Consider the following 24,488-nt stretch of genomic DNA (forward strand, 5'->3'; position numbering starts at 1 on the left):
AAGGGACCTCTGAAGATCATCTAGTCCAATCTCTCTGCTAAAGCAGGTTTCCTACAGTAGGTTGCATAGGAAAGAGTTCATGGGAAATGAAGGGCAGGGGGCGTTGAATATTTCCAGAGAAGGAGTCTCCACAACCTCTCTGTATAGTTTTTTTTTCCAGTGCTCTGTCACTCTCAAGTAAAAAAGTTCTTACTCATGCTCAGATGGAACTCCCTGTATTCCCAGTCTGTGACCACTACCCCTTCTCTTGTCACTGGCCAACAACAAAAAGAGTGTGGTCCCATCCACTTGACTCTGGCCCTTCAGATATCTTTTATGTTGATAAGATCTGTTCTCAGTCTCCTCCCAGGAAGGTGATATGAAAAATTTTCTTCCTCTTCCCCTCCGTCTAAAGCTAGGTGAGCTTGAGCTCAGCAGCGGCTCAAATAGGAAACAGAAGCTGCCATACGAGATCAGAACAGTGGCCCATCAAGAGTCAGACACAGGCCAGTGCTAGATGTCTCCATAGGAAGCACAGAGTTCCCCTAATTTAGCACAGAGCCATATTTGTTCCATAACCTGAGGCAGTTAAGAAATCCCTGAAGTTTGGAGCTTTATACTCTTGCTATTCAATCCTTAATTGCGTAATACCTAGGCTTTTCCAGTTACTCAAGGGAACAGCCTCTTGCTGGGTAGCAGTCACAGCAGTGTGATTATTTTACAGCTCAAGAAGGGATTCCTTCTTGCAAATCTCAAACTTGGTACTGCCCCAGGCTAAGGGGGAGACCAACTATTATTACTAACAGAGATTAGTTCTGATCCTATGAGCTCAAGACAGAAACTTGTCTGATTAGAGTGAAATATTCTCAGCCTTCCTATTTTTTCAGCTTTTAAAAAAAGTTATATGTACATACAGAAACACATTCATACGTAGATATCCTTTTCCCCATTGTAAGTCACTTCTTAAAGCACATGAACTTCTTCATAAAGCTAACACAAACCTCCTACACCAGCAAAGGGATCAGTGCCTGGTAGCCACCTACAATCCATTGTGCCCCATCTGACAAACAGAATGAGAATTAGTCAAAACAGCCTGCCAGGGTACTGGTTTGAGAACAGAAAAAACCCACTGTGCCATACTCACACTAACACACACTTGAAGAAAACAACTGTCTCAAAGAAGCCTCTATTGCAAGCTATCAGAACCCCAATTACCTGCAGAAGGATGTTTCTAGGCCAAACTGCATGCTCACACTCTTTGATGAATGCTGAAATACTATAATGTGATGGAAAGCACGGCAATAATAGTAGAGTGACACAAGCCCAGGCTGCAGCAAATGAGAACAAGCCCAAATACAGCAGCCAAAAAAGCAAAAACAAAGGAAGAAAAACCGCTTACCTTTAAAAAACCTCTGGTAGGCAGGGATCTCCAGGAAGATACCCATACCTCCACTACCAACCTATACATAGGGTCTGAGAAGAGACAAATGCTAGCTCCATCCCTTCTGGTCACTCAGGTGCATTGTAAGCATTATATGCACCTGAGTTCCCCTGGGTTGGCCCTGCCTTCTCACCAGGTGCTCAATCACTGGTTCAGGCCATGAATTAGCATTTCTGCTATAGATCTAAAATGGAATAAATGCTGCATCTCAGAAAGCTTTCCTTACCAACCTGTGAGGCAACATAATGTGTGATGTTACTGGGTTGTGAAATCTCTCAAATTTCTGTACTACAGGTTTCAGAGACTAACTGGAGAAATGGATTAGGAAAACAAAGGAAAAGAAAAGGGGAATTTGCAGGACTGAGGGATAATAGATTTCCTGTTTCAGTTTGACTGTTCAGAAGTTGTCTTGTATTTCTACAAAGAAAGTATGAGCTAAATCTTAAGTCGCTGAAGATATGCTTGTGATCTGTGATGGAGAGCCTGTCTGCTGCTCCAGTGGTTTTACTTAGGCTAACGCTATGAGGACCACATTCTTGCCTCAGTGCCATTTATATATCAAGAGGATTATAATTTCCATTTTACAGTGTCCTATCTGTGCCCTTTCAAACTACATCAACGCACAATAGGGTTCTTCAATCCATGCACATTTACACAGTGCACATGAAAATAAATATCAGCTCTCACAAGGTTTTATTGAACACACTCCAGTTACTGCTTGGCCACAAAAGCAAATGTCTGCAGTGAGTCCTCACTGTGGACTATCGCTCTCTGCTGGAGTGCTGTGAGAGCATGGTAACAGATTTAAAAAATAATTTACGCCACATGCTAACTTGTGGTACCCATATGACTCCAATTATACGAAGCAACATCTGTGGCCCATACAGGCAGAAGGAAGAGCTGAAGTGCAGTTCTGTGGCAGAGAGGGAAGTAAAAGTATTTGGCAGCACAATGCCATGGAAGCATCCCACTACACTTGGGTGCTGGTGCCAGTCAGCACTTTCTGCCTGTGGGCATCTGGGAAAGAGGAACCGGTAACAGGGGAAAGTATTACAGTTCCACTGTGTTTAAGTAATTTTTGGTAACTATTCACATCAGAGTGACCTGGGTGAGAGCTGATGAGCTCCATTTTAAATGTCAGAGAAGAGGTTGGTTTTCATAGTGTTCTGGACGGGGGGGCTGAAAAACTGTTATACAGGAACCTGAAGGATTTGGGTCCATGTGCTCAGGATGCAATGATCACTACAATGGGATAAGCTATGGCCACAGCAGCCTGCCCTCTGCTCACTTCACAGAATCTTCATTTGAAGTGGGGGTTCATACCTTTCCATACTTTTGCAGAGGTATTTCAGCATGCATGCTCAGTTTGGTGGATGGCACCAAAACATGCATTTCCCAACACTGACCTATATTTCTACCCCTTGTGTAACCTGCTGAGTAACAGCTATCATGAAGCACACAGAAGAGGATTTATGATCTTTGAAGCCAATAAACTAGGCTAGCATGCAGTGTTGGTTGTCTACAGTTGAATGAATAAAAAGTTAGGGATTCTCTACATAGCTAGCTGGAAAGAAAATAATTGCATGTACAGCTCCTGCTGGGAATGAAACAGTTTTTTAGGGGAAGAATTAGATATTTAAAGGAGAGAGATTTGGAGGTGAGTTGAGTATTGGGGAAAGCCTTCTCATTTTCATTATTTTTTCCCTCTCTCCTTTTCAGTACTGTTTGCAAGGTTCTTTAAAACACAGCCAAAAGTAATAGGAATACAATCAATATTAAATATGAACAGAGACTCTTCTTCTGTAGCTGCAATTAGCTATTTTCAAAGAGCAAGACATGAATAATGTATGCAAAAGTGCAAGGGGGGTATGTTACTTATTTCTTCCTTAAGCAGATTATTTTTACATGGGTGAAAGACTACTAAGCTAAAGAATAGTGTTCAATATCACACAGCGTATAAACAGATGTGGCTTAGCACACTATAAAAGCCATTAAAGGGCTGAGCCAAAAAATGTATCTAGCTATGGGGAGGACAAAGAGGCAAAGTACTGTGTAATGATTGTTTAGTTTTCCATTTCCAAATCATTCAGCTTTTGTTCATGAGTCCAATCAACAGACTAAGATCTCACCTTCCTTTTCATTAAGGTTTTACTAAATTGCTTCAAATGGTATCTTGATCCTCATGGAAACTCTTTTTATGTCAAGGCTGCCAGATCACTCAAAAGACATTGAGTCCTGGAATATGAATCAGCCACGTGTGCATATAGAGGTCAGCAAGCAGAAAAGGGATTATCTAGTTGCTGGCTCTGGGTGACCCATGGCATGGTGTGCTCTGGTGGCTCTGTCTTCATCACTTCATGGATGAGTCATGCCCATGAATAGTAAAATACAAATTCATCTTCCTTACAACAGGAGAGGAGGTTTTGCAAAGCAGGTGGTCAGACACCTGCCCCTCTGTGGAGCCAATTTGTCACCCTGCTACTCTGTTCTCTCCCTCATGGAATGGGTCTTTACTAGGACATTACCTCACACTTTCTCACTGTACTGGTTTCATGCTGACTTACTTTCTGTGCTTCTGGCTTGGATTCAGCATCCTCCAACCTGAGAGATTGCTGCAGAATGCAGTTCTTCATTAGGAAAGCAAAAGTCTGAGCTGGTTTTATGTAGAGTTGTCATCTTTGCCCAAGTTTATCTCCAGGTCATCAAATAACTTCAACATAGCTGGCTTTGCATAAGCAAACTATCACAGGTTTATAGTTATTACATTTTCTTCCACACCCTCTTCCCCTCCATTAATGCACTCAAATAGTTGTGCAAAGCAAATACATTTTACCTCATGCTCTCCTTCCTGTGGACTGTCACATACATTTCATAGACTCTTCCTTGGGGAACAGCCCCTGCTGGGATCAGCAAACTCACTCCTGCAAACAGAAGAGACAAAAAAAATATAAAATGGAAAAAATATATGAAAAAAAAAGCCAGGTGAACCTTTGAAAAGGAGCAACAGGAGAAGCAGTAGGTGACATCTGCAATGCTAGACTTTCACCCAGCATCACAAGAGGGCTCTAAATGAGTTTAGCAACTCTGGAGGTAAAGCATTTACTGCAGCCCCGGCATTTCTTGTGCCTCAGTATGAAATGCTGCAGCAGAGAAGAGGATTTTCTTCCCTTCCCTCTTATTTTATTTAAAGAGCAAACAGATGGTTACACTGCTTCTTACCTTGTAAAATAATGGAAAGGGAACAACTCCGAGTAAATTTTCCAGCAGCTGTAACAGGATATATCTCCCTAGGCAATTCCTATTTAATTAAAAGCAGGAAAGGAAGACAGTGGAGTACTGTCCCAGGAAGCAACAAGAACTAGTTGTTTCTTGAAAGATGGGCTCTGAAACTGGCATCATGTTTGTTAATGCACTCAGCTTCTAATTAGACTACCAGGGAGACAAAATGGGGCTTCTTGGTATTTTGAATGTGCCTGCTTCTGTGGAATGGCTCAAAATTTGGATATCCAACCTTGAAAAATGAGTGCAACTACACTCTCTGCCCTTTTCAGGACTGATCAATTGCAAAATTCTGTTCTTACATTGCAAGGAGATCCCCAGGAACCAGAGGTCATGTCCTTGCATGGCAAACATAGCTCAGGAACTCTGTGGCACGCTGCTGGACATGGCTCTGCCAGCTGTCTGTGCAGATGCGGGCTAGTGGGGAATCACTGGCAGGGGTTTGAATTCAGCTGTGAATACGTAGCTCAATACAAACCTATAGGCAGATTATTTCCATATATGTATACTCACAATAGAGTTATAAAATCTTTTATGGCCCTCTCTCTTCTCTTCAGTGTACTTTGTTTGGTTACACTGGTAACCTCCCATGTACTAGGGTTGTACTGGGAGTCAGTCCCACAACTGGCTTTGTATGGGAGAGATCAGCTGTGAAAGTGTTTTCCATTAAGGTTTTCTGACTTGTTTCCTTACATGACTGTTACAACATCCCTGTGCATGTTCTCAGATGTAGAGACAGGTGTAGAGTACATGAAGGACTTTGATCGTCTTATTAGGACGATATACATAAGTTCATCTAGAAGCAGCTCAGAGGCGTATGCAGGAGTGGTAGACAGATTGATATATCTTCCAAAACTTGTTTTAATAATTTTGAAGAGATTACAGTTCTTTACAAATTGATATTAATATATATGAATTAAATATGACTAATAGACTTTGCTGAACCATTCAACACCACAGCATAAGAAACCTGAGTATTAATGTCTACTCTCAGCTGCAGCTTAGAGAACTGTGAAATCTAGGATAGTATAGCATGAATTATCAACATTGCTCAGTAGTCTGTACCAGATGTCTTTAAGCAGTTCAGCTTCCAATTAGGCTCTATGTGAAAAGGAGACACTGCCCCTCAAAGAGGAGTACTACTGCTTATGGCCCACTTTTGGCTGCATCCTGGGCAGTACAGGTCTTTATCCTGGAAGGAACAAACTAATCCTATGTCAGTCAGATGCTTTGCTTTCTCCATAACATCAGTGAACAAAAAAGGATCCAGTAAAGAAGCAAGAGACAAGGGTGGGAAGTTTTTTCTTGGTCTGGGCACTGTGCTGTAAAATGACCAAGAACTGAACACAAGATATAAAGTTGGAAGCTGTGAGACTTTGAGCTATATGGTCTCACATGAGAGCATCTAGGTGTAAAACTTTCAATAAAAACATTTCATTTATGAACTAAATAGAAGCATGGGCTTTCCTCAAAAACATCTTAACATAGGAGAAAGACTGGCAGCACTTCAATGCCCTGTAACATCCTGTTAAAAAGGCAGCCAGGATTTTGGGAAAGTGAACCTTGAAATATTTTAGTTAATCTGATTGAATAAAACAGATCTGTTTGTTTTGACCAAAGAAAAGGCAAACTCCCTGTAGTGACCTTGTTTTTCTCTGGTATAGAAGAAAGCTAACTCCACTTAAACCTTTGAAATATGGCTAGCACTTACCTGAATTGGGAATTACTAGGTGGCCCCCTAAGGAGTTGAAGGTCCCGAATACAGTGCAGGATGGGTCTGCTTGCCGTGCAAGGCTTTGGTTCTTCACATTCAATGTCTCATTCTCTAACAGAGACTGAGTAATCTGTGGGGACAGCTTGGAGGAGAAGTCAGAGAGTTCATCCTGGGGGGTGACTGCTCCAGAGGTGTTATAAACTTTGATCTTCAGATTGGGCAGTGGGTCCAGGATCGGAGAATTGGTCATTGGAATTTTATCAGAGACATCATGCAAGGCATACACAGGACCCCTGTACATGGCTGCAGCAGAAGTGAGGTCTGGTGGCACTGCCAAGAGGTCTGCATTGGAAATGAGAAAGAAGAACCATACTGCTTATGACTACCTCTCTAATCTGACGTCTTTCTTCTGCTTAATGATTTGGTTTTGCATTCTGTTCCGCTCATACGAAAGGCTAAGATATGCCAGGTACTCGTAAACTGACCTTCATACCTTTTCTAGGTACCTGTATCTAGCAACAGCCAAGGGCATGTGTTGCCTGAACTGCTCTGGAATCTAATTGTTATACAAAATTACAGTACATTTCTGCTCTAAGGATTTTTTCACGGGCATTATTTTTCAGGCTGTGCTCAGATTTCAAGTGTGATATGCCTAGCCTCATGGCAAGGTGTTTTCCATGCTCAATAGATAGATATAATAGTATTAATTAATACTCCTACCTTAAATGCTAAGAGATTCATTAAGGAATTTCTCAAACTGGCATAAAAACAGAATTTCTGAATTAGCAGAAAGAACAAAGCTATGAAGTCCTCGTGCCCACAACTCCCAGACAGTGTAGAACTAGTACCTGCATCACACAGAAAATGACACTTCTGCTAACCTTCCTTATAACAGCTCTCTTGTAATCCCAACTCTTTATTTTGATTTACTTTTCGTAAACATTTATTGGAAGAAAAGGACTCTTCAGCTTAAATGTGAGTCTTGAAAGAGCCAGCCTTAGCATATGACTGTTTTCTGGACACTGAAGCATGGAAATTATCTATTATGTACTAGTGACAAAAATGTTAATTATTAAATGATATTACACCACAACCTCTTCTACATTGTCCACTAAAGGTACAGTACTTCTTTAACTATGCACTATTTATGCATGTAAGATAGGGCACAGTAAAAGAAGCTATTAGTGAAGTAAAAGGGAAGCAGATATGATGGCATTATATATATACTGTAATATTGCTCCTGTGATTAATCCTGCCTCCCTTCTTTATGTCTTAGCTTTACCTTTGATGTAAATTTGAGCAGGACCTGTATTTTTATAAATGTCTGTTTCACTCTCACATTCACATTCTCCCTTTAGAAGTTAAATTCCTCTGCTGTATGTTCCTGAGCACATCTGAAAAAAGCTGCTGCGGGTTTTTAGTGCTTGACCATCAGAAACAAATGGATATAATCTTTCTCTCATTTATGAAGTGCCAACAGGCATCCTGCAGATATCATTCATATAGCCCTAGAGACCATATCCTTATAGTATCCCCCTGAATTGGTCAACATGGAATGAAGTGACAACTAACCTTGCCTTGCAGCCTTGATGTTAACAGGCTGAAATCCCCCATTTAGCGCCGACGAGTCGATAATATCTGACTCAAAATCACGGTGGTTCTTGCGATAGACAAACAGGGCCACAACCACAGAAATAGCCAGGCACACGATCACAGCAATGACAATCCCCACGTAGAGAGCAACATCATCCGAGTCAGGTGCAGCTAGAGGAAGAGAGGCAAGAACCTTGAAGAAATGCGCTTCTCACAGGGTCTTTTGAGGAAATACATTCTTATTATTCCCGTTTCCTGCAGATATTTACTACCTTTTTATAGGTTAATTTAAAATCCATTTCTAAAGCTATAAAGGTCTGTGCCCTTTTTATGGGAAATGATCTCTGTTTTCTCTTTAACTCGTGTTCTATTTCTTTACCTATCTACTCGTTCATCTATCTAGCACCCAGGCAATGAAGCACTAAACAAAACACTCATAACACAGTTAGTCTCATGAAACAAATTCACCCTATGAACTAAAACAGTATGTCTTCGAGATATAGCATCATAATATTAGTATTTGTTTATCTATTAGTGAAGATCATGTCACATGTTTTTAAACTTCAGAAGCCTTAGTTTTTAATTAAGGAAAAAAAAAAAAAAAAAAACCCACAAAAAAGTCCAATTTCTACAGAATGCCTGTAGAATGTATTTTGTGATTTCTGACTGATAAGGTGTTGAGCCATTTTCTTTTGCCTTTAAAAAATGTCCAGGAAAGCAAAGAATCAACCACTGAATTCTCATTACTGGCACTAACACATACGTATTTGGATAAAAGCTAAAGCAGGCATGAGAAATAATGTGGTAATTTACTAAAAGGAACCCAGATTTATTACAGCTGTCTTGTGAGAAAATGGCTCTGATATTTCTACTAGCTGCTTATACCGTATCTTCCGCACTAATTTCAGGGTAATCTCCAGCATCATTATCAACTAGACTTTTTTCCAAAAGGCCTGAATACATGATCAAAATTTGATGTGTTTCTACAAAGTGAAAAATCCCAGCAGCAGAGACAATGCAAAAAAAGAAAATGAAAAATCAAATCAGACCTTTTTAGCAGCCCATTTTTGTTAATTTAAAACATGTGAAATCACTTTTATTTCATGTTTTGCTCCCCACCTTTTAGTCATTTAAGCTAAGCTGCCCTCCAGCACAGAGGTGAGAGTTGGCAGATGTTGAAAAGGACTGATCAAAGTCCATCAGCCTCTGGCTATGAAACTTTCAACATGCCAGCCTCAAAACAGCAGGACTTACATCCCAGCGGTTCAGGAAGCAGATCTCTGAGTTACAGCTCAATGCAGTTATCCCTCCACCACACTTCTTCCAATTGCTAAGGAAACGTTAACGAGAGAGAGGGCTCGTTCTCTCCATTTTCTACCTTTGTTGCAGCTTCTTCTCCCATTTTCCCAAGGTAGAAAGGCTGTGATCAGCCTGTGTCAGCCCACTGATAGGGAAGTTGTTGTCAAACAAGCAGCTTCATTTGCCCAATCCATCTTTGCCTAGGCACACAGAGCTGGCACAACACTAAAGCTTGACCCCAGGAACAGCATTGCATTAATGTCCAGGAACGTAAAATGAAATATTAAACTTACAAGAAAATCCATATTCATTCTGGGTTCTCTGTTCAGTTGAAATAGGATAAATGAAACCTTAAAAAGAAAGAAATTAAACAAAAATGGAAACAAAATCAAATTAATGAGGAGAACAAAAAAGGAAGCATGAAAAATGGTTTAATTAAAAAAAAAAAAAAAAAAAGGAAAAGAAATTGATGGCACTTTAGAATTCCGATACAGCACAGAATTATGATTTTGCATCCTCTGTCTCCTCCAGAGCCTTACTAAGAATTACTAAGTAGGCAGATTGAATTTCTAAGCCAAAATCGGTCTCGAGTCACTAACTTTGGAGTGCTTAAAGTCTTTCTTTTATAGAGCATAAACTCTAATGGATCTAATTTATTTCAGACATCAAGGGTCATTAGCATATGGAAAGTCTTTTTTCCCTATCCCTGCCATATGCTTTAATTCCCAGGACATGTTCGGTGAGGCTTTAAACAGTTTTTTTATTTAATTATAGTAGCTTGCTGTTGATCTAATAGAGCTAAAGGAGACCTGTCGTCACCAGTCAGAGGTTAAATACCCATTTGCTGAGCAGAGTCCATGCAGAAAGCCCTCTTTCTGGATTTCCATGGAATTATTTTATCCTCTCTTTAATGCGCGTTCAATAGGAATTCCTCGGGGAGCAAAGAATTTGTCAGCAAACAGGAAACTGAGTGGCTTCTCTTCAAAATTATTAAAAAATCAATAAGGCCCCTGGGGTCATAGCATTATTTATTTGAAATCTTTGCAAGCCCTGTTTATCGACAAAATGATAACACAATTTACAGTTATATTTCTGAACGGCTAAATAAGAGAGATGGTTTCTTTAGTCTCATCTTTCTGCAGCTTGTACAGCAAAGCACACTGAGGATGTTTGGCTTTAGAGGAGATCAGGGGAGTTGCTGAGAATCTCTCTGCCCCCCTCCATTTGCATGGGGAGCAAGGGAAAGGCTCTGAGTCGCATCCTGTTGGAGAGGGAAATGACAAAGCAAGGGTAAGTCACTGCCATGGATGGAATTAAGGTGGGTGCCGGAGAAAGGGTCCCCCTCTTCCTCCTTTTGAAAGGAATCCCACAGTTCTCTCCATCTCCCCCATGCCTTGGGGCACACTGTGAGGAGCTTGCACAGCACTGGGCTCCTGCAGATGAAATAAAACTGGACTCCTGGCGTGCACCTAATGCACAGGACCACATTATAGGCAGATCAGAGAAATAATCTCCAGCTCCCAGAAATGCTGAGATCGGTGCTCAGCATCTGTTGAGCTTTGCGTATCTCATCCTGCTTGGCTGCGCCACTTGCTAATGAAGATACAGTCTGTCCCAACTGCAGACATAGACATACCTCCCCACAAAGTTTCCAGACATTAACTATCACATAAATGCTACCTCAACTGAAATGCCAGAGCAAGAAGAGCTGCTTTCTGATGATGATGGTTTTTTTCTGAGGCATTATGGGATAAACTATACTGCCTGTAACATCTACTTAAAACTTTATCTCACCGCAATGATTCCAGCCTTACAATTGCTTTCAGAAATATTATGTTCTCACACTCATTTATTTTGTCTGTTGAGGCAAGCTCACTTACGTGTACTCTCAGCATGCACACTAAATCTTTTGTAATAACCGCTTCCCACTTCTACCAGTGCGCTTGTGGCATCGGCCAAAAAAAGTCAGGCAGGCAACTTCTGAAGGCTTGAGTGAGTACTCAGCAAGTTGGAGCACGAATTTACCGTGAGCTGGTTACTCCCCAGTTATTCCCCAGGTGAATGATGAGGTGCATATTTAGTCCACCTAAATTCCAGCTGTTTCAGCTATAATCTTATGGCCAATATTTCCTATGGCAAGATGTCCCTGGAGAGCAGGGGTCAGCCAGAGTAGATGGAAGGTATAAAAACAAGGCTGAATTTAGGCTGGCTGCTTCTCTACATGCTCTTCAGCCTCATACTCAAATCTGCTGGGAGATCCCTGCATTTCCTGTGTCCCATTGTGTATTTTTGGGGGATCTGGCATAGGGTAACATACCTTAACCAATTCTGCATCACCTAAACTTGTGCAGAGCTTACAGTCCTTCATGCAGAGACAGAAAGGCCATTCCCCTTTCTTTCAGTTGCTTCTCAGCTGGCAGGTTTGGCATTTGAGGCTGCATGTCATTCCTGCCACACAGGAAGTGATTTGATGTCTGCCACTCAGGGTACAAAAAATGGCACCGCCTGGATTAGCTGTGAGTTTACTGACAGCCTTTTCTATTCCCAACAAAGTAGACATCCAAGTTCAAGTATTCTTAGGAAAGTAAGCAATTGTGGTCTCAAAATACACTAAAAGAAGCAGCAATCTCTCCATAGACTCTATTTGTAGCAAATACTTATTTGCCTCTGACAATTTTGCATGAATTCTCATACTGATAACTGCAGAGAACAGCCTTGCAGCTGCCAAAGATTGATACCAACTCCTTTACCAGAAACGCTTTGTGTCTGTATTCAAAGCACACCTATTACAAAGAAGAGGAAAAGACGAGGAAAATTTTTGCTTCCATTAATCTCACAAATTTACATACTTTATAAATGGCATTTGATTGTACCTTCCTGCATGTACCACTACTGAGAGGCAACTTTCTGAGCAAGCCTTTGCTGCTGGAAAAAAATATTCTGAATAGAAGAAAGAAGGGGATGAAGGGAAGGGCCAAGGACATGAGATGCCATGCTGAGCTTTTAGTTGTGGGCATACCAATTACTTGCCAAGGGTCGAGTCATGTCTGAGCATGCTGGCCATGGATAGATAAATAGCCATCCATGCTGGAGACTGCAAAGTGCAAAGTCCTGGTCAAGGAGACAGCACTGCACAAGCTGGGCTGTGGTGGCCATAAGACCTCCCCTGGCTGAAGCAAGAGGACTCCTCACCTCAGGTTGGTTATTAAGCATCCCAGCCAAGCCGGGCCGTGCCATCAGTCTGCTGAACAGCACATCAAATGCCAGGTCCATTTGTGTTTGCAAATTAAGCACAATTGTAGGAGATGACTCAAACACAGCTACTATAGGCACCCTTTGCCATTTGGGCAGGCGCTTCTAGAATGAAACAATTTTTAGGCGCTCCTTTGTCATGAAAGAGTGTTCCAAAAGGGAGTGGGCCTTGCCACGGCAATGGAAGGCTAGAAGCTGCACATAGCAGTGCTAGCTGCACAGAAGGCTGGTCCATAGCCACGCTCCCAGCACCACAGCACAGACACTGCTTTAGAAAATAGGCTTTCATACCAGTCCCCTTGACTACACCTTTGAACAATAAGAAAGGATGTTTTCATCGAATAATGATGCAAACCTGCTGGGATTAGTACCTGTAATAATGAAGAATGAGTCCCCTCTTCTCTTCAAAGTAACTGCAGTGAATAGACATATTTTTCATTTTTTTAATTTTTTTTTCTCCCCTGTATCAACAACACTGCCTGGCAAAAACCTCAGGGACATCTACCAGGATCATCACATTTTTTAACGAGGGTAAATGTAGAAAGGTGCTGTTGGCTTTGACTCTAGGAAGGCTGCCGAGGCTGCTGACTCACACGCAGAGCAGCTGGCTTCACAGTGAGCTACTTGCTTTGAGAAAAATAATTTAAGCTTCTTCCTACAGCTTGTTGGGAAATGTACATTTTCAAAGCAGCTTTTGATTTTTTGTTGTGTAACTTGCTGCTGGATGAGTCAAATAGTAATAAACATACTTTACACTTGCATTGTCCCTTCTGTTTGAGGATCTCAGTGACTTACCAACACCGGTTATTTATTTCCTTCATTTTAGAAGTACTGCTCTCGATGTCATATGTGGAGAATCAGTGGGAGGCTTGGGCTATGCACAGAAATTGCACCAATGTAATTGCACATGAAATGTATTTATGAAAAAGTCTTTAATTAATTTGATGTTTCTCCATGCATTCTACTTTATATTCCACATTAAGCTTGTAAATACTTTTTTTTTTTTTTTTTTGTCCCTGTAAAAGTGCTTCTATTAAGTGTTAAAGGTGGACTTTTTTAACTTGAGTAATTACATAGGCAGAAATGCTTTGTACAAATGCAGCTATGTCATTATAAAGATGCATTCCCTAGGCATTGGCTATTTGCTTTCCATAAAGAATACCTACAGCAATTTAAGCACTTTTATACCAATGTAATATGCTGAAAGGATGAATATGTCAAAGGTCAGAGAACTGGAAAGAAAAACCAGTCTAATACTGGTACACAGAGAAGACTTCAGAGGCTTTTTATCAATTTAGCTTAACTCAATTTCTGTACCAGTCACACTTACACCGCTTTGGGAAATTGAGTCCATTTAACTAAATAGATTTTGAAGCTCATTTAATTAGTCTGGTGCTGTTTGCAAACACAAATGATCCCTAACCATTGGGAGCCCAGCCGGAGCATTCTGGTCCCATATGCCTTGCTCCAACCTTCTGGAAATCCATTTGTGCCAATAACCACAGGAGACTCAAAGGCACGTCATTGGGGTTCAACAGTCTTCAGAATATCTGAATGTGTGGGATCACCTGGTTTAGGTGGTTAGCTGTGACATAGTAGAACATCTCTTTATACAGCAAGAATTCAGCTGCTGCAATTTGCCTCAGGAAAAACCTGTCTGCCAAGGGATGGGGTAGGAATGAAGAATTTCAGACCTATGACAGATAATAATTGTGCAGAGATTATGGTGCTGACTCCTCTGAGTCAGAAATTGAAACAGATTGTCATCAAAAAGCCACCAAAACAACTTTTAAAAACTATTTCCAACTTCTCTCCCCACGGATGAATATACCTCTCAAAATATTTATGAGCATATATACACATGCATACTACACAAAGTGGGAATTCAGTATCATGACCATAGGCATCCTGAAATCCTGTGTCTGATTTTACCTGGAAAGCCATTGGCCAGGGAACTAGCTTATTTTAAAGACAACTTTGCTCCTTGTGGTGTGCAGTAGGTTACAGCTTCACACAGAGAGAATTTTGTAAGTGCCTCCCCTTTTTTGGTCCCTAATAGATTTTACCAGCTTTCTAGTCATACTGAAATTATATTATTGTTTCATTTTTTAGCAGATAATGAAAATGTTTTATTCTGTTACTTGCAGAAAACAAAATACCAACATAAGAAAGAAAGGGGGAAAAAAAAGCCTTTTCCATTTGTATTTTCTCCAGCTGCCTGAGTCACTACTTTCTCTTCCCTGCAGGTAACTACATAAGATGGTGGAGCAGCCGAAGGTGATATTTCTGGGCAGGCTGATACTTATCCAGTTTGGTTCATATTTACAAAAACATTTACAATTATCCTACAAAGAGTCTGCTTTATGCCATTAGCTGCTGAGGTCACAGCTAATGGTACATATTTTGAGACTGTATCAAGGTTAGTGAGATTTTGAGACGTGCACACACATTTAATAAAGTGAAGATTGCATAAAGTACATCAAAACTGCTCGTTTCTTTAATGCATAATATTTTAATCTGGCATCACTTGCTTCTAATCTATAAATGCTCTTCACTTTCTCCTCTGCACAGTGCTTTTAAAAGGAGCTAGGGTCATGTAATTATGTGGTCCTTTTGAAAGCCTAGCCACATGATGTGTCCCCATATCATCCTGTTGCAATGAACATGACAGGCTGTGCATAATATACAGTAATAGCTCATTTTCCCCTTTTGGTTCCAAAGTCAATGCCCTTTAAATTGCATGTAAGAAAAGAAGAGGGCACTCATTCAACTGCTATCTTTCTTTCTCTATTTGATGGTTTCACCCAGTGTAGTGACAGTGAAGTTGTAGTAACCTCTTGGTGGCAACAGGCTCTGAACTACAGAGCTGTGAAAGATGAATAGAAACTAATTCTCAAATGTAGAGACCTAAAATTTGAAGGAAGCAGTTCTTAGACAATTTGAAGTAGGCAGGTGGTGCATAGGGACACGAGAGTTTACAGGAACTGTTCCCAATTGTATGTAAGTATATACATATACTAGATGAATTCCAATATTTAATAAATCAAGGCCAGCAAGCTAGTCATTTTTTCCCATGCCAGTCCCAAATAACAGGCATCTGATTAGTTCTGTTCTTAATTCTGAACATGAGATCTTTCAGTGGTAATTCAGTATCTTCCTCTTTCTCTGGCTCCAGATGCTCAGAATTGCTTGCAGAGTTTCTTTGCTGTTTTTAGAGCAAATTCGTTATGACAAGCAGAATGTGAAAATGCTCAAAGCTTTCAAGTGATTACATTAACTCAGACACAACTACAAAGGTCTCCATTTTCTCCCTATCATGGAAAAGCAGTCACTTTCACAAGGAGAAGGAAATTAGGAGACTTAAATTGACTTATAGGAGTTTTGAATTTCTCCCTCCAGTGTCCATAGGCCATGGCTGCACAAGCTGCTGGTAGTTCTTTCTCTGTTTGGGAGCAAAGTTAAGGGTACAAATATAACCTTGAAGTAAATCCCATATTCTTACTGCTTAGGACTAAACCTCTATGCTCACTTAACATGTTTCTAATACAGATTTAATAGAGAAGAAATGACAACAATAATCCTTGTATTGCAGCTGCTGTTAATTGCTTCTCTCCCCTACTCCCCTACTATTTTGCAGAAATTCTAGCACATAAATAAGGAAATGTCATCTATAATTTATGGTGGATAAAAAATGGAGGGGGGGGGGAAGGGGAAAGCACATAATGATGTCCGCAGAACTGCAAAAATATTTCAGGCTTAATGTGTCCGGCTTCTTATATTTGCTCTTCTAGAGAAAGACCTTCAAGTCTGCAGTAAGTATGCTGAAGGTCAGATATGATATCAGGCATCCTGGAGATAATGCACAGTAATTTATTTTCCTGCTAAAGGACTAATTATTGGCAAGTTCATGGTGGGCTAATAAACAAGAAGCTGAAGGTTTTGTGACTGATTATTTTCTTGGGTGTTATCTCAGATCTTTCCTGAATGTATAGGTTAAATGGGGAGCCTCTCTCATTTCTGTCCTTGAACACGAGTGTATGATATTCTATAATTAAGATTGAAACTGTGTTTTCATTTTAAATTAGATTCTTGACTTTAGCTAAGGCTGTTAGAAAGGTCTTGCCTTAGTTTAAGCATGCATATAATCTACATGGGATGGAAGAAGATGGAGGAGTAGGATAACCTGTTGCTACAATTTGGATGTGGATTAGAAGAGGCAATTTTGACATTATGCAATCTTTTAAAGTTAAGGACTTCGACCTTTTAGCTAAATCTTATGCCTGTCTTTAATATCTTAGAAGCACAGAACCTTAATGCTGGGTTTCTTATGGATGTTTGACAGCAAAAGTAAACACACGTCTAGCATTGCAATTTGCTAGTTTGTGTATTTGCAAATTCCACATTTGCAGTGCCTGAATAGATTTCCTGGGGTTTGCTTTGTTTTGTAGCTGGCCTAGAGCAAATGAGTTACAGGGAGAGTTGAAACAAGGACAGGGTTTGGCACTGAAGAGGGAATGCATGGCAAGCAGCTTGGTGAAAGAAAACACAGTTAGAATGCATCCAGAAAAGGAGGAGTTCTATAAGCTCACAAGTAAGGTAATGTATTCCCTGGCTTATTTTTCAAAACAATCTAGAGATCTTAGTGTGCTCACCTTTCCTTAAAATTAATGGGAAGGGGGTTTTTCTGAAGTAACTGGGGTGGGAAAAAGCAGTTTCAGGGTCCCAGGCTCTGCTTGTGGATCTGCACTTTATACTCAGAGCTTTCATCTGCTTTGAGTAGGAGCTTTGTTAGGCATGAGCTCTCACTAAGCAGTTGCAGAGGACCCACCAGAGTGGGTCGGTCTTCAGCTGGGGATTTCTCATGTTACTACAATAAGAATAAATAAGAGTCATAACTGAGATGTGTACATACACTCCCTTAGCTGCTACATCATTACATAGTAGTGGGGTTAAAAATAAAATATCACAACTCTTTATTCATATCAAATAACCATAGTGTAGAAAACTTCCTCCAGGAACAGATGAGATGTGCTCTTAAAATGAATAAAACTCCCCGTCAAAGGCTCAATGCAACTGGCCATGTGGATATATCATTACACTGACAGACTGAACATATTATAAGTTCCCTCTTGACCCACATGCTCTTAATAAAAGGTTTTATTTCATTCCTCTGCACACATAGGCTTCTGTTGCAATCTCCCTCGAGAGAGCTTTGCTTACCTCCTGGAGCCTGAAAAACATTCCCCTGCTCTATGCACACTAATCTGCTCTGGAAGACCAGAAGTCCTCATCAAACTTCTCTGCTCTGTAATTCCTTGCTGAATGCTGGCTTTCAAAACAAGCCAAAATGGGAAACAAATGCTTATCCCATCAGAAAGTTCTGGCATGTTATATTAAACAAACAGGGCATGTGCAGTACATATATGTCCTAGGAAGAAAGAGTTCTTAGTATCAGGTTAACATTGCTTTCTACTTCAGATCTGTATACAAATAGCACAGGGCTGTTAAAGGGCAGTAGTTAACCACTTAGTGAACCAGCAGGACAAACTGCATCTTCTTCACGTCCTTAGGTCACTGTGGCTGTAAGAGGCAACTTTATGAACTTAACTCTGACTTTCATACAAGGATTTCAAAGAATTTGGGAACCACAGAAGCAACATATTGATTCAGCAGGGGGCCTTTTTAAGAAGAAATGGAATTACAGTTCTGGTAATAACATCTTCTCCATTGCAAAATTTCTTATTTCTCAAGTAGTGAATCCAACTAGGTTGCTGTGCACATAAGTTATATGATTCTCTTGTAGAGTAAGAGTGATCAGGGAGCTGGTTCAGTGATGCCTTTAGTGGCAGGTGAGGATTTTTTAAATCTTTTCCACCGTCCTTTAAGTGATAGCAGCCTGCCTCAGTCTTTTCATGCTTATTTATTTAAAAGAATAAAGGAAAAGTCCACACTGAATCTGATTATGCTTGACCCAAGGAAATTTCCTTTTGGCTCTATGAAATGATGGGTTTGTAATCCATACTGTGACAGTATAAAGTGAACAGTTTTTACTAAACAGAGCAATGGTACTATTCATAGAACTAGATAACCTACAGTTGTCAAGTGACATATAGTTCAGTATTACCTTGCTACTGTAAGACAACTAAACCTATGATTTGAAGAAAAATTAAAAGCACAGCTTAGCCAGCCTTTATGAAAAACCATAGCGGCCTGCTTAAACTAAGAGTGAGCTGAGGAAGGGACATTGATTGTCTTCTCCTGAGTATGCTGGTGCCAACTTGCTCATCACTAGCATGATCTCAGAATTTCAGATTTCAGAAAAGACATGCTTTACCAGCATGGACATGCACCCACACTCATGGCTATGGACTTTCTGAGCTTATTTATTGAAGTTAGGGATAAAAGAGACCTGAACACTGAGATTGTCAGTAGACAGGACACAGATGAAACACTTTGAGCATGGACACGTTCAAGATTCTTCATCAGGAGAGGATGGTTGAGTAAGGAACATGGCATCAAATAATAGCCAGAGATCGAGGAGCATCTGGACAACACTCTCAGATGTATGGTCTGATTTTTGGCTGGTGCTATGTGGAGCCAGGAGCTGGACTCAATGATCCTTCTGGGTCCTTTCCGGCTTGGGTCATTCTACGATGCTATGATACAGCAGCTAATATTTTTGACCTCGGGTGTGAAAAAGCAAGACAGCTGCACATCACCACTCATGCAGCGAGCCACCAACCAACACAGTTAACTCACTTTATAGGGTGCCCACCTCTTCCTGGCCACCAGCAGAAGTTTATGCAGAATGCAGAGCCAAATTTGGGCCACCAGACACTTTTCAGTATCACACAGGTACCTTGCCATCACGGGGCACAGCAAAACACTTCACACTGTACTTTGCTCTAAAGACACTTCTGATCCCATCATCTTATTTGTGCTGAAGTGTGAAGTGATGGTGCAGTGTTGTGCTTGCTTGGTGTTCGCACAGTACACCCACAAAAGTCATTAAGAGGAATGAGGGGAGAGCTAATTGCAGCATTTCAGCTTATAGCAATCCCCTGTGAGATGCAGTGTGTGCCTTTAAAAGCGTTCCTCATTGCACCAAAGTTTTTACTGCAGTTCTTGTACTTCAAATGGGAAATAACGCAACTACAGAGGCAGTAACGCAACTAGTGTGGGTGGTAGCCAGCCAATTCTTCTTACACTTACACCATATTTTGTTCCAGAAGATCATATTAATGCTGTTATGGGAATTACAAAATTGTTGTAACAGGACCTGCTAGGCAATATTGTGTATGGGGAAACTTAAAATAGTAATGACCACCCTAAATTCGTCACTACAGCTACTCTTCTTCAGTTCAGCCTTCTGTCTCTCTGCAGGCTTTCTAGTTTAATGACTGTTCATCCTTTCATGTTAACAGAAAAATACTAACTACTGAATAAGAGAGTGTATGTGTATACTAGCAAGATCATTAATCCGAATAAATGTGACAGCAGAGTTGCACAAGAAATGCCACAGTTAGTGGAAAGCACAAACTGCAGTTTTGGGTGCAAAATACTGTAATTACAAGGGATGGAGAGAGCTCCACAGTTTTTATCCCCACAGAAATCAATATCAGTGCAGACTGCTGCTCTTTGCTGGAGCAGGGGCAGTCTGATGAAAGAGCTTATTGATTTATCCAGCTGATGCTACTGTAGTGAATAATAGACTGAAAGAGAAAGAGCTTGCAAATTAGACTCATTCAACTCAACGTTTTTCAGGACACCTTTTATATACATAAACATATAGAGATATATGTTTACAAGTGAGTTTTACCAAAGCAACAGCCTCATTGTAAGTTGGGCCCATCCAGTAACAGTTTGATCCCAGCTGCTCAGACAGTGCAGTCACTGAGGTCTGCCTCTGATCAGAAAGCACCAGAGCACCCTCAGACAGGATCTGGCCATTGGGCAGGCAAGCAACTGGCCAACACAGCCTCCTGAAAGGCTGGACACAGAGGGCAAGTAGTTGTGGCACTAAGTGGCACCCATCAGCATGACAGCTTTGAGATCTCTGGTAGGTCCAGATGTTCCCAGGCAGGGGAAATGCCAGCTTCAGGCCAGCCCTCACCAGCCTCATGTGCAATATTTTAAGAATGAGGAGGTCCATGTTCCTTCCTTGCTTATGGGCAGATCTGCTCTGGATCTAGACTCACATCAGTGAAAATATAAAAGAGGCAGAATGATTTTGCATAAACTGCAAGGAAAGAAAGAATGAAAGAGAGAGAGAGAGAGAGAGAGAGAGAGAGAGAGAAAACAGTAGGCACTGCCATAAAGTGCAACAAATCAATCTTCCCAGAGGTGATGGATCTGGAAGCAGCACTGTAGGTTTTACAGGTGTATGAAGCCCCAGGAGTATAAAGACACCACTAAAACACTGCCATTAAATTCCAGCACTGAAGGATGATCATAGCCCCTGGAGCCAAGTGGGTCAATATGTGACTGAATATTTTTCATTACCATTTTTATATACATATATATGAAGCAGAGTAAGATTCACAATAACCTTACATTCTCTCCCACTGAAGGCTTCTGCTTTATACTCAGCATCCACTTTCACAAATAAAATGCAATATACCATCAACAGATAAATGAGATCCCTATAGGGCTTTTATTCTGCTGTACTATTATATCTATTCTTCCACCAGATTTCTGCTTAAATGGCTCTCTTTATGCACATACACAAAGATGACATACACCTGTCTAAATATAAACTGATAGTAAAGAGCTCTTCTGTAGAGGGGATGTATCTTTTCTTCCTAATTTACCATAATGACTTATTCATACTACTGGAGCTACAGATGCGTTAACTTTCCCACTATGATAGTTACAGAGATGTTTTACAATAAGACAGGGGAAAAAAAATCCAGCTGTGCCTTTGGAAAATAAAAAGCCTAAAGCTCTGAATCTTACCTTTCTATATTCCTCTTAAAAACAAATATTGGAGAGCTACACTTTTTATGCTGTTGACATTGACTAATAGCTTTTCACACAATGAAATTGATGGTGCAAGTCACACTGAAGAAGTGTTTTTGGCCAATCTGGGAACCTTGGGGCAAAATACTGACACAGAGTATCACAAGAGGTTGCTGCCAGGACAATAGCCACCTACTTAGAAAGTAGACCTATTAGTTTAGTGGTGTTACTTATGTGGCATTGGGTCTATTTCAGTCACTAGTCATCTGTCAGAGAGAATAAAAATTCCTGACTCTTTTTTCATTAGAAAACTCTAAGCATATTATGATCTGGACACATTGATACTGGATGGTCACTACCACAGCTTCTTGGGCAATGAAGAGCTGAGGCTCAAAAGAGAAGAAGGAAGAAATGTCTTGTACTTTTCAGGAGAGAGGTTATTGTACTCAGGTTATTCTAACAAAATGCAAATAGAAATTTCAACATACCAGCAGAATGGAGAAGACTTCATTTTTAAGAATGGATGACAAAGACATAGAAGACATTGCTTGCAAAAAGTCGGAATCACAGCACAAGCCTACTCTTGCTTTCATCTCAGTCTTATTAGTCCATAAGACGGGACCATGGCATGGACAGACACAGACTGAACAGATCTCAGTACTAGAGCAGACCTTCATGATGCTACTGCATAAGTCATATGAAAGTTGTATAGGTAACAGCTGTCAGGAGATATACGATGACAAGATCTTTAGCAGGTTTTTCTATGGCTACATCTTTCCTGGACCCCAGAGCTGATGCACTCACCCTGCATGCAGAGCCCGTCGGTGCAGTTCTTGGACTGTAGCACCAGTCCCTCGCAGTCCTTGCCTCCATTCTTCGGGGCCGGGGCTGTGCACTCCCTCCGGCGCCAGTGGGTACACTCTGTGCCACAAGTGGACCACTTGCTCCAGGACGTCCATTTGCCATCCACTGAGACAAGGAGAGGACACAAGGTGTTAGGGGAACAGGTACACAAAGGGATGCGTGGGACCAAGGCAAAGCATTGCTCTTCTTGGAATAACTCTGCCTGGAATTTTCAGTTATCCTCACAAAGAAGGGCCCTAAGCCATGCCAACACGTGAATCAATGAAATGAACCTGCCTGTATTTTTAAAAGTCCTATTTCTGTCCCAGCATCATTTCTGCTCTTCCTCTCCCTTTTTAGAAACATGTCAGCAGTTTATCTATGCTCAAAGTGTGCAATTTGGCAATCTGTGATTTTTTTTCCTTTTTTTTTTTTTTTTAACACAGAGGTTAAAATTAAACTTGGCCAGAAGCTCTTCTCTAGAATGAAGATACTTAATTTTAAATATTTGATACTAAAAGAATTATTTAAAGGCACGGGTATATTTCACAAGAATAGAATCAGGAATGCATTTAGCACCTTTCAAAATCCCGCAAATGATTTTCAAAAGCAAAATGTGAAACAGTCAATGAACTAATAACTAAATTATTCCAGTAATAGAGTTTGAGACAGTAGTCTGCAACTTGGAATAATGAGAAGAGGTGAGATTTTTGCTCATTTGAGCTCCTTTGACCCACTTCTATGACTCAGTCTTGGATGGCCAAGCTTCCTTAGTTGAAGTGACACCATGGTGACACTAATTTCAGTGATGCAGCCAACATAGGAGAGTAGTAGGCAGTAGGACAGACGGCAGAATGTTGTCATGGAAAAGCCACAAACTACCCTCTGTCTCCTAAAACAATTTTGTAATTTTCATAAGTTTGCATTTAAATACCTTTTAAAGGTATTGTATTTGAAGTTGGGTAAATGTGCCTGAAATTTGGCATCCGCTCTCCATGTGTCTCAAATGATGCACTTGCTGTGACAGCTGGACTGAACAGACATTACAAATTTATTTGCATCACAGTCATTTTGTGGACTCAAATTCCTGTCATCTTCCAGAGCTTTCAGACTTTATCTCCCACTGTTTGAAGCTCTGAGCGTTCTCCAAATCCCCTGAATTACTAAGGTTGAGACAAGGTCGCAAGCTGTGTACAAAAGTGGGACCAAATCTCTTGCTGCTTGATGTAATGTGTGCACTATTTTTTCTACTTACATAATATAATTTCCTATTCATTCACTGAAATGCTGGATTTATTAATAAAGAGAATGAAGCTTCTGTGGCTAGCGGCCTTCTCCTGAAATGACTGGTGCCAGAAAAAAAAAGCATGCATTGAGAGCTATATGCTGTTCATACCATACCTGGACACAGGGTGGTGCAAGCTATTTTCTGAACGTTTTGCCCCTCACAGAAGGCCCCCCCATTGAGTGGGGCAGGGTTAGTGCAAGTCCTTGTGCGCTTCTGGAAGCCTCTCCCACAGCGGCTGTTGCACACCGACCACTCAGTCCAGGTAGACCAGCCTCCATTCACTGGAAAGCAAGAGAAAGAGTGTGACACTGCACGAAAGCTATCCTGGAAATAACTTCCACTGCACCTCTTTCTTGGATTTATCCATCATCTACAAACACTGAGACATTCTCATGCTTTCAACAGGAAGAGTTGGAAGTGATGATTTCTCTCTCTTTCTTTTCCAGAAGCTGATTTTGGGCTGTCAGGGCAACTCCACTCACCCCAGTGTAGAAACAGCTGGTGCATATGAATGACCTAGCACCTCCATGACAAATATTTAAGCTGTTCAGAGTGAGCTTACACTATTTTTTATTTTGGACTTTGGGAAGATATTTATCCTTGGGAAGATGTTTATGCCCACTCTTTTCCACCTGCCTCAGCTTCTGGTTTAGATAGAAGAATGATGTGGACAGAGAGGGAACTGTGCCACTCTATGTATTAATGGCATCATCAGGGTATGGATAACATACCAACTGTTTGAACTCCCTAGCTCCCAAATATCTGTAGTACAACACAACCCTTAAGGGGATCTAATATCAAAACCCACACAAGTGGCTGCTCCTCTACATACATTCTTGACT

The 24,488-nt window shown here is 40.8% G+C and overlaps 1 protein-coding gene across 2 annotated transcripts in view; it reads right to left on the minus strand.

The window, feature by feature from the left end:
* The window catches only part of UNC5C (unc-5 netrin receptor C), a 232,771-nt gene that overhangs the window by 15,007 nt on the left and 193,276 nt on the right, over positions 1-24,488 (minus strand). The window contains exons 6-11 of one of the 2 annotated variants that reach the window (XM_048941226.1): positions 23,760-23,927; positions 22,320-22,484; positions 9,599-9,655; positions 7,986-8,177; positions 6,411-6,755; positions 4,254-4,341 (exon numbers count right to left, since the gene is read on the minus strand). In XM_048941226.1, coding sequence (XP_048797183.1) covers positions 4,254-4,341; positions 6,411-6,755; positions 7,986-8,177; positions 9,599-9,655; positions 22,320-22,484; positions 23,760-23,927 — 1,015 coding nt within the window. The remainder of the gene's footprint in view (positions 1-4,253; positions 4,342-6,410; positions 6,756-7,985; positions 8,178-9,598; positions 9,656-22,319; positions 22,485-23,759; positions 23,928-24,488) is intronic. The other variant, XM_048941227.1, reaches the window with a different exon arrangement.

This window comes from Lagopus muta, chromosome 4, assembly GCF_023343835.1.
Source record: "Lagopus muta isolate bLagMut1 chromosome 4, bLagMut1 primary, whole genome shotgun sequence".
NCBI lineage: Eukaryota > Metazoa > Chordata > Aves > Galliformes > Phasianidae > Lagopus > Lagopus muta.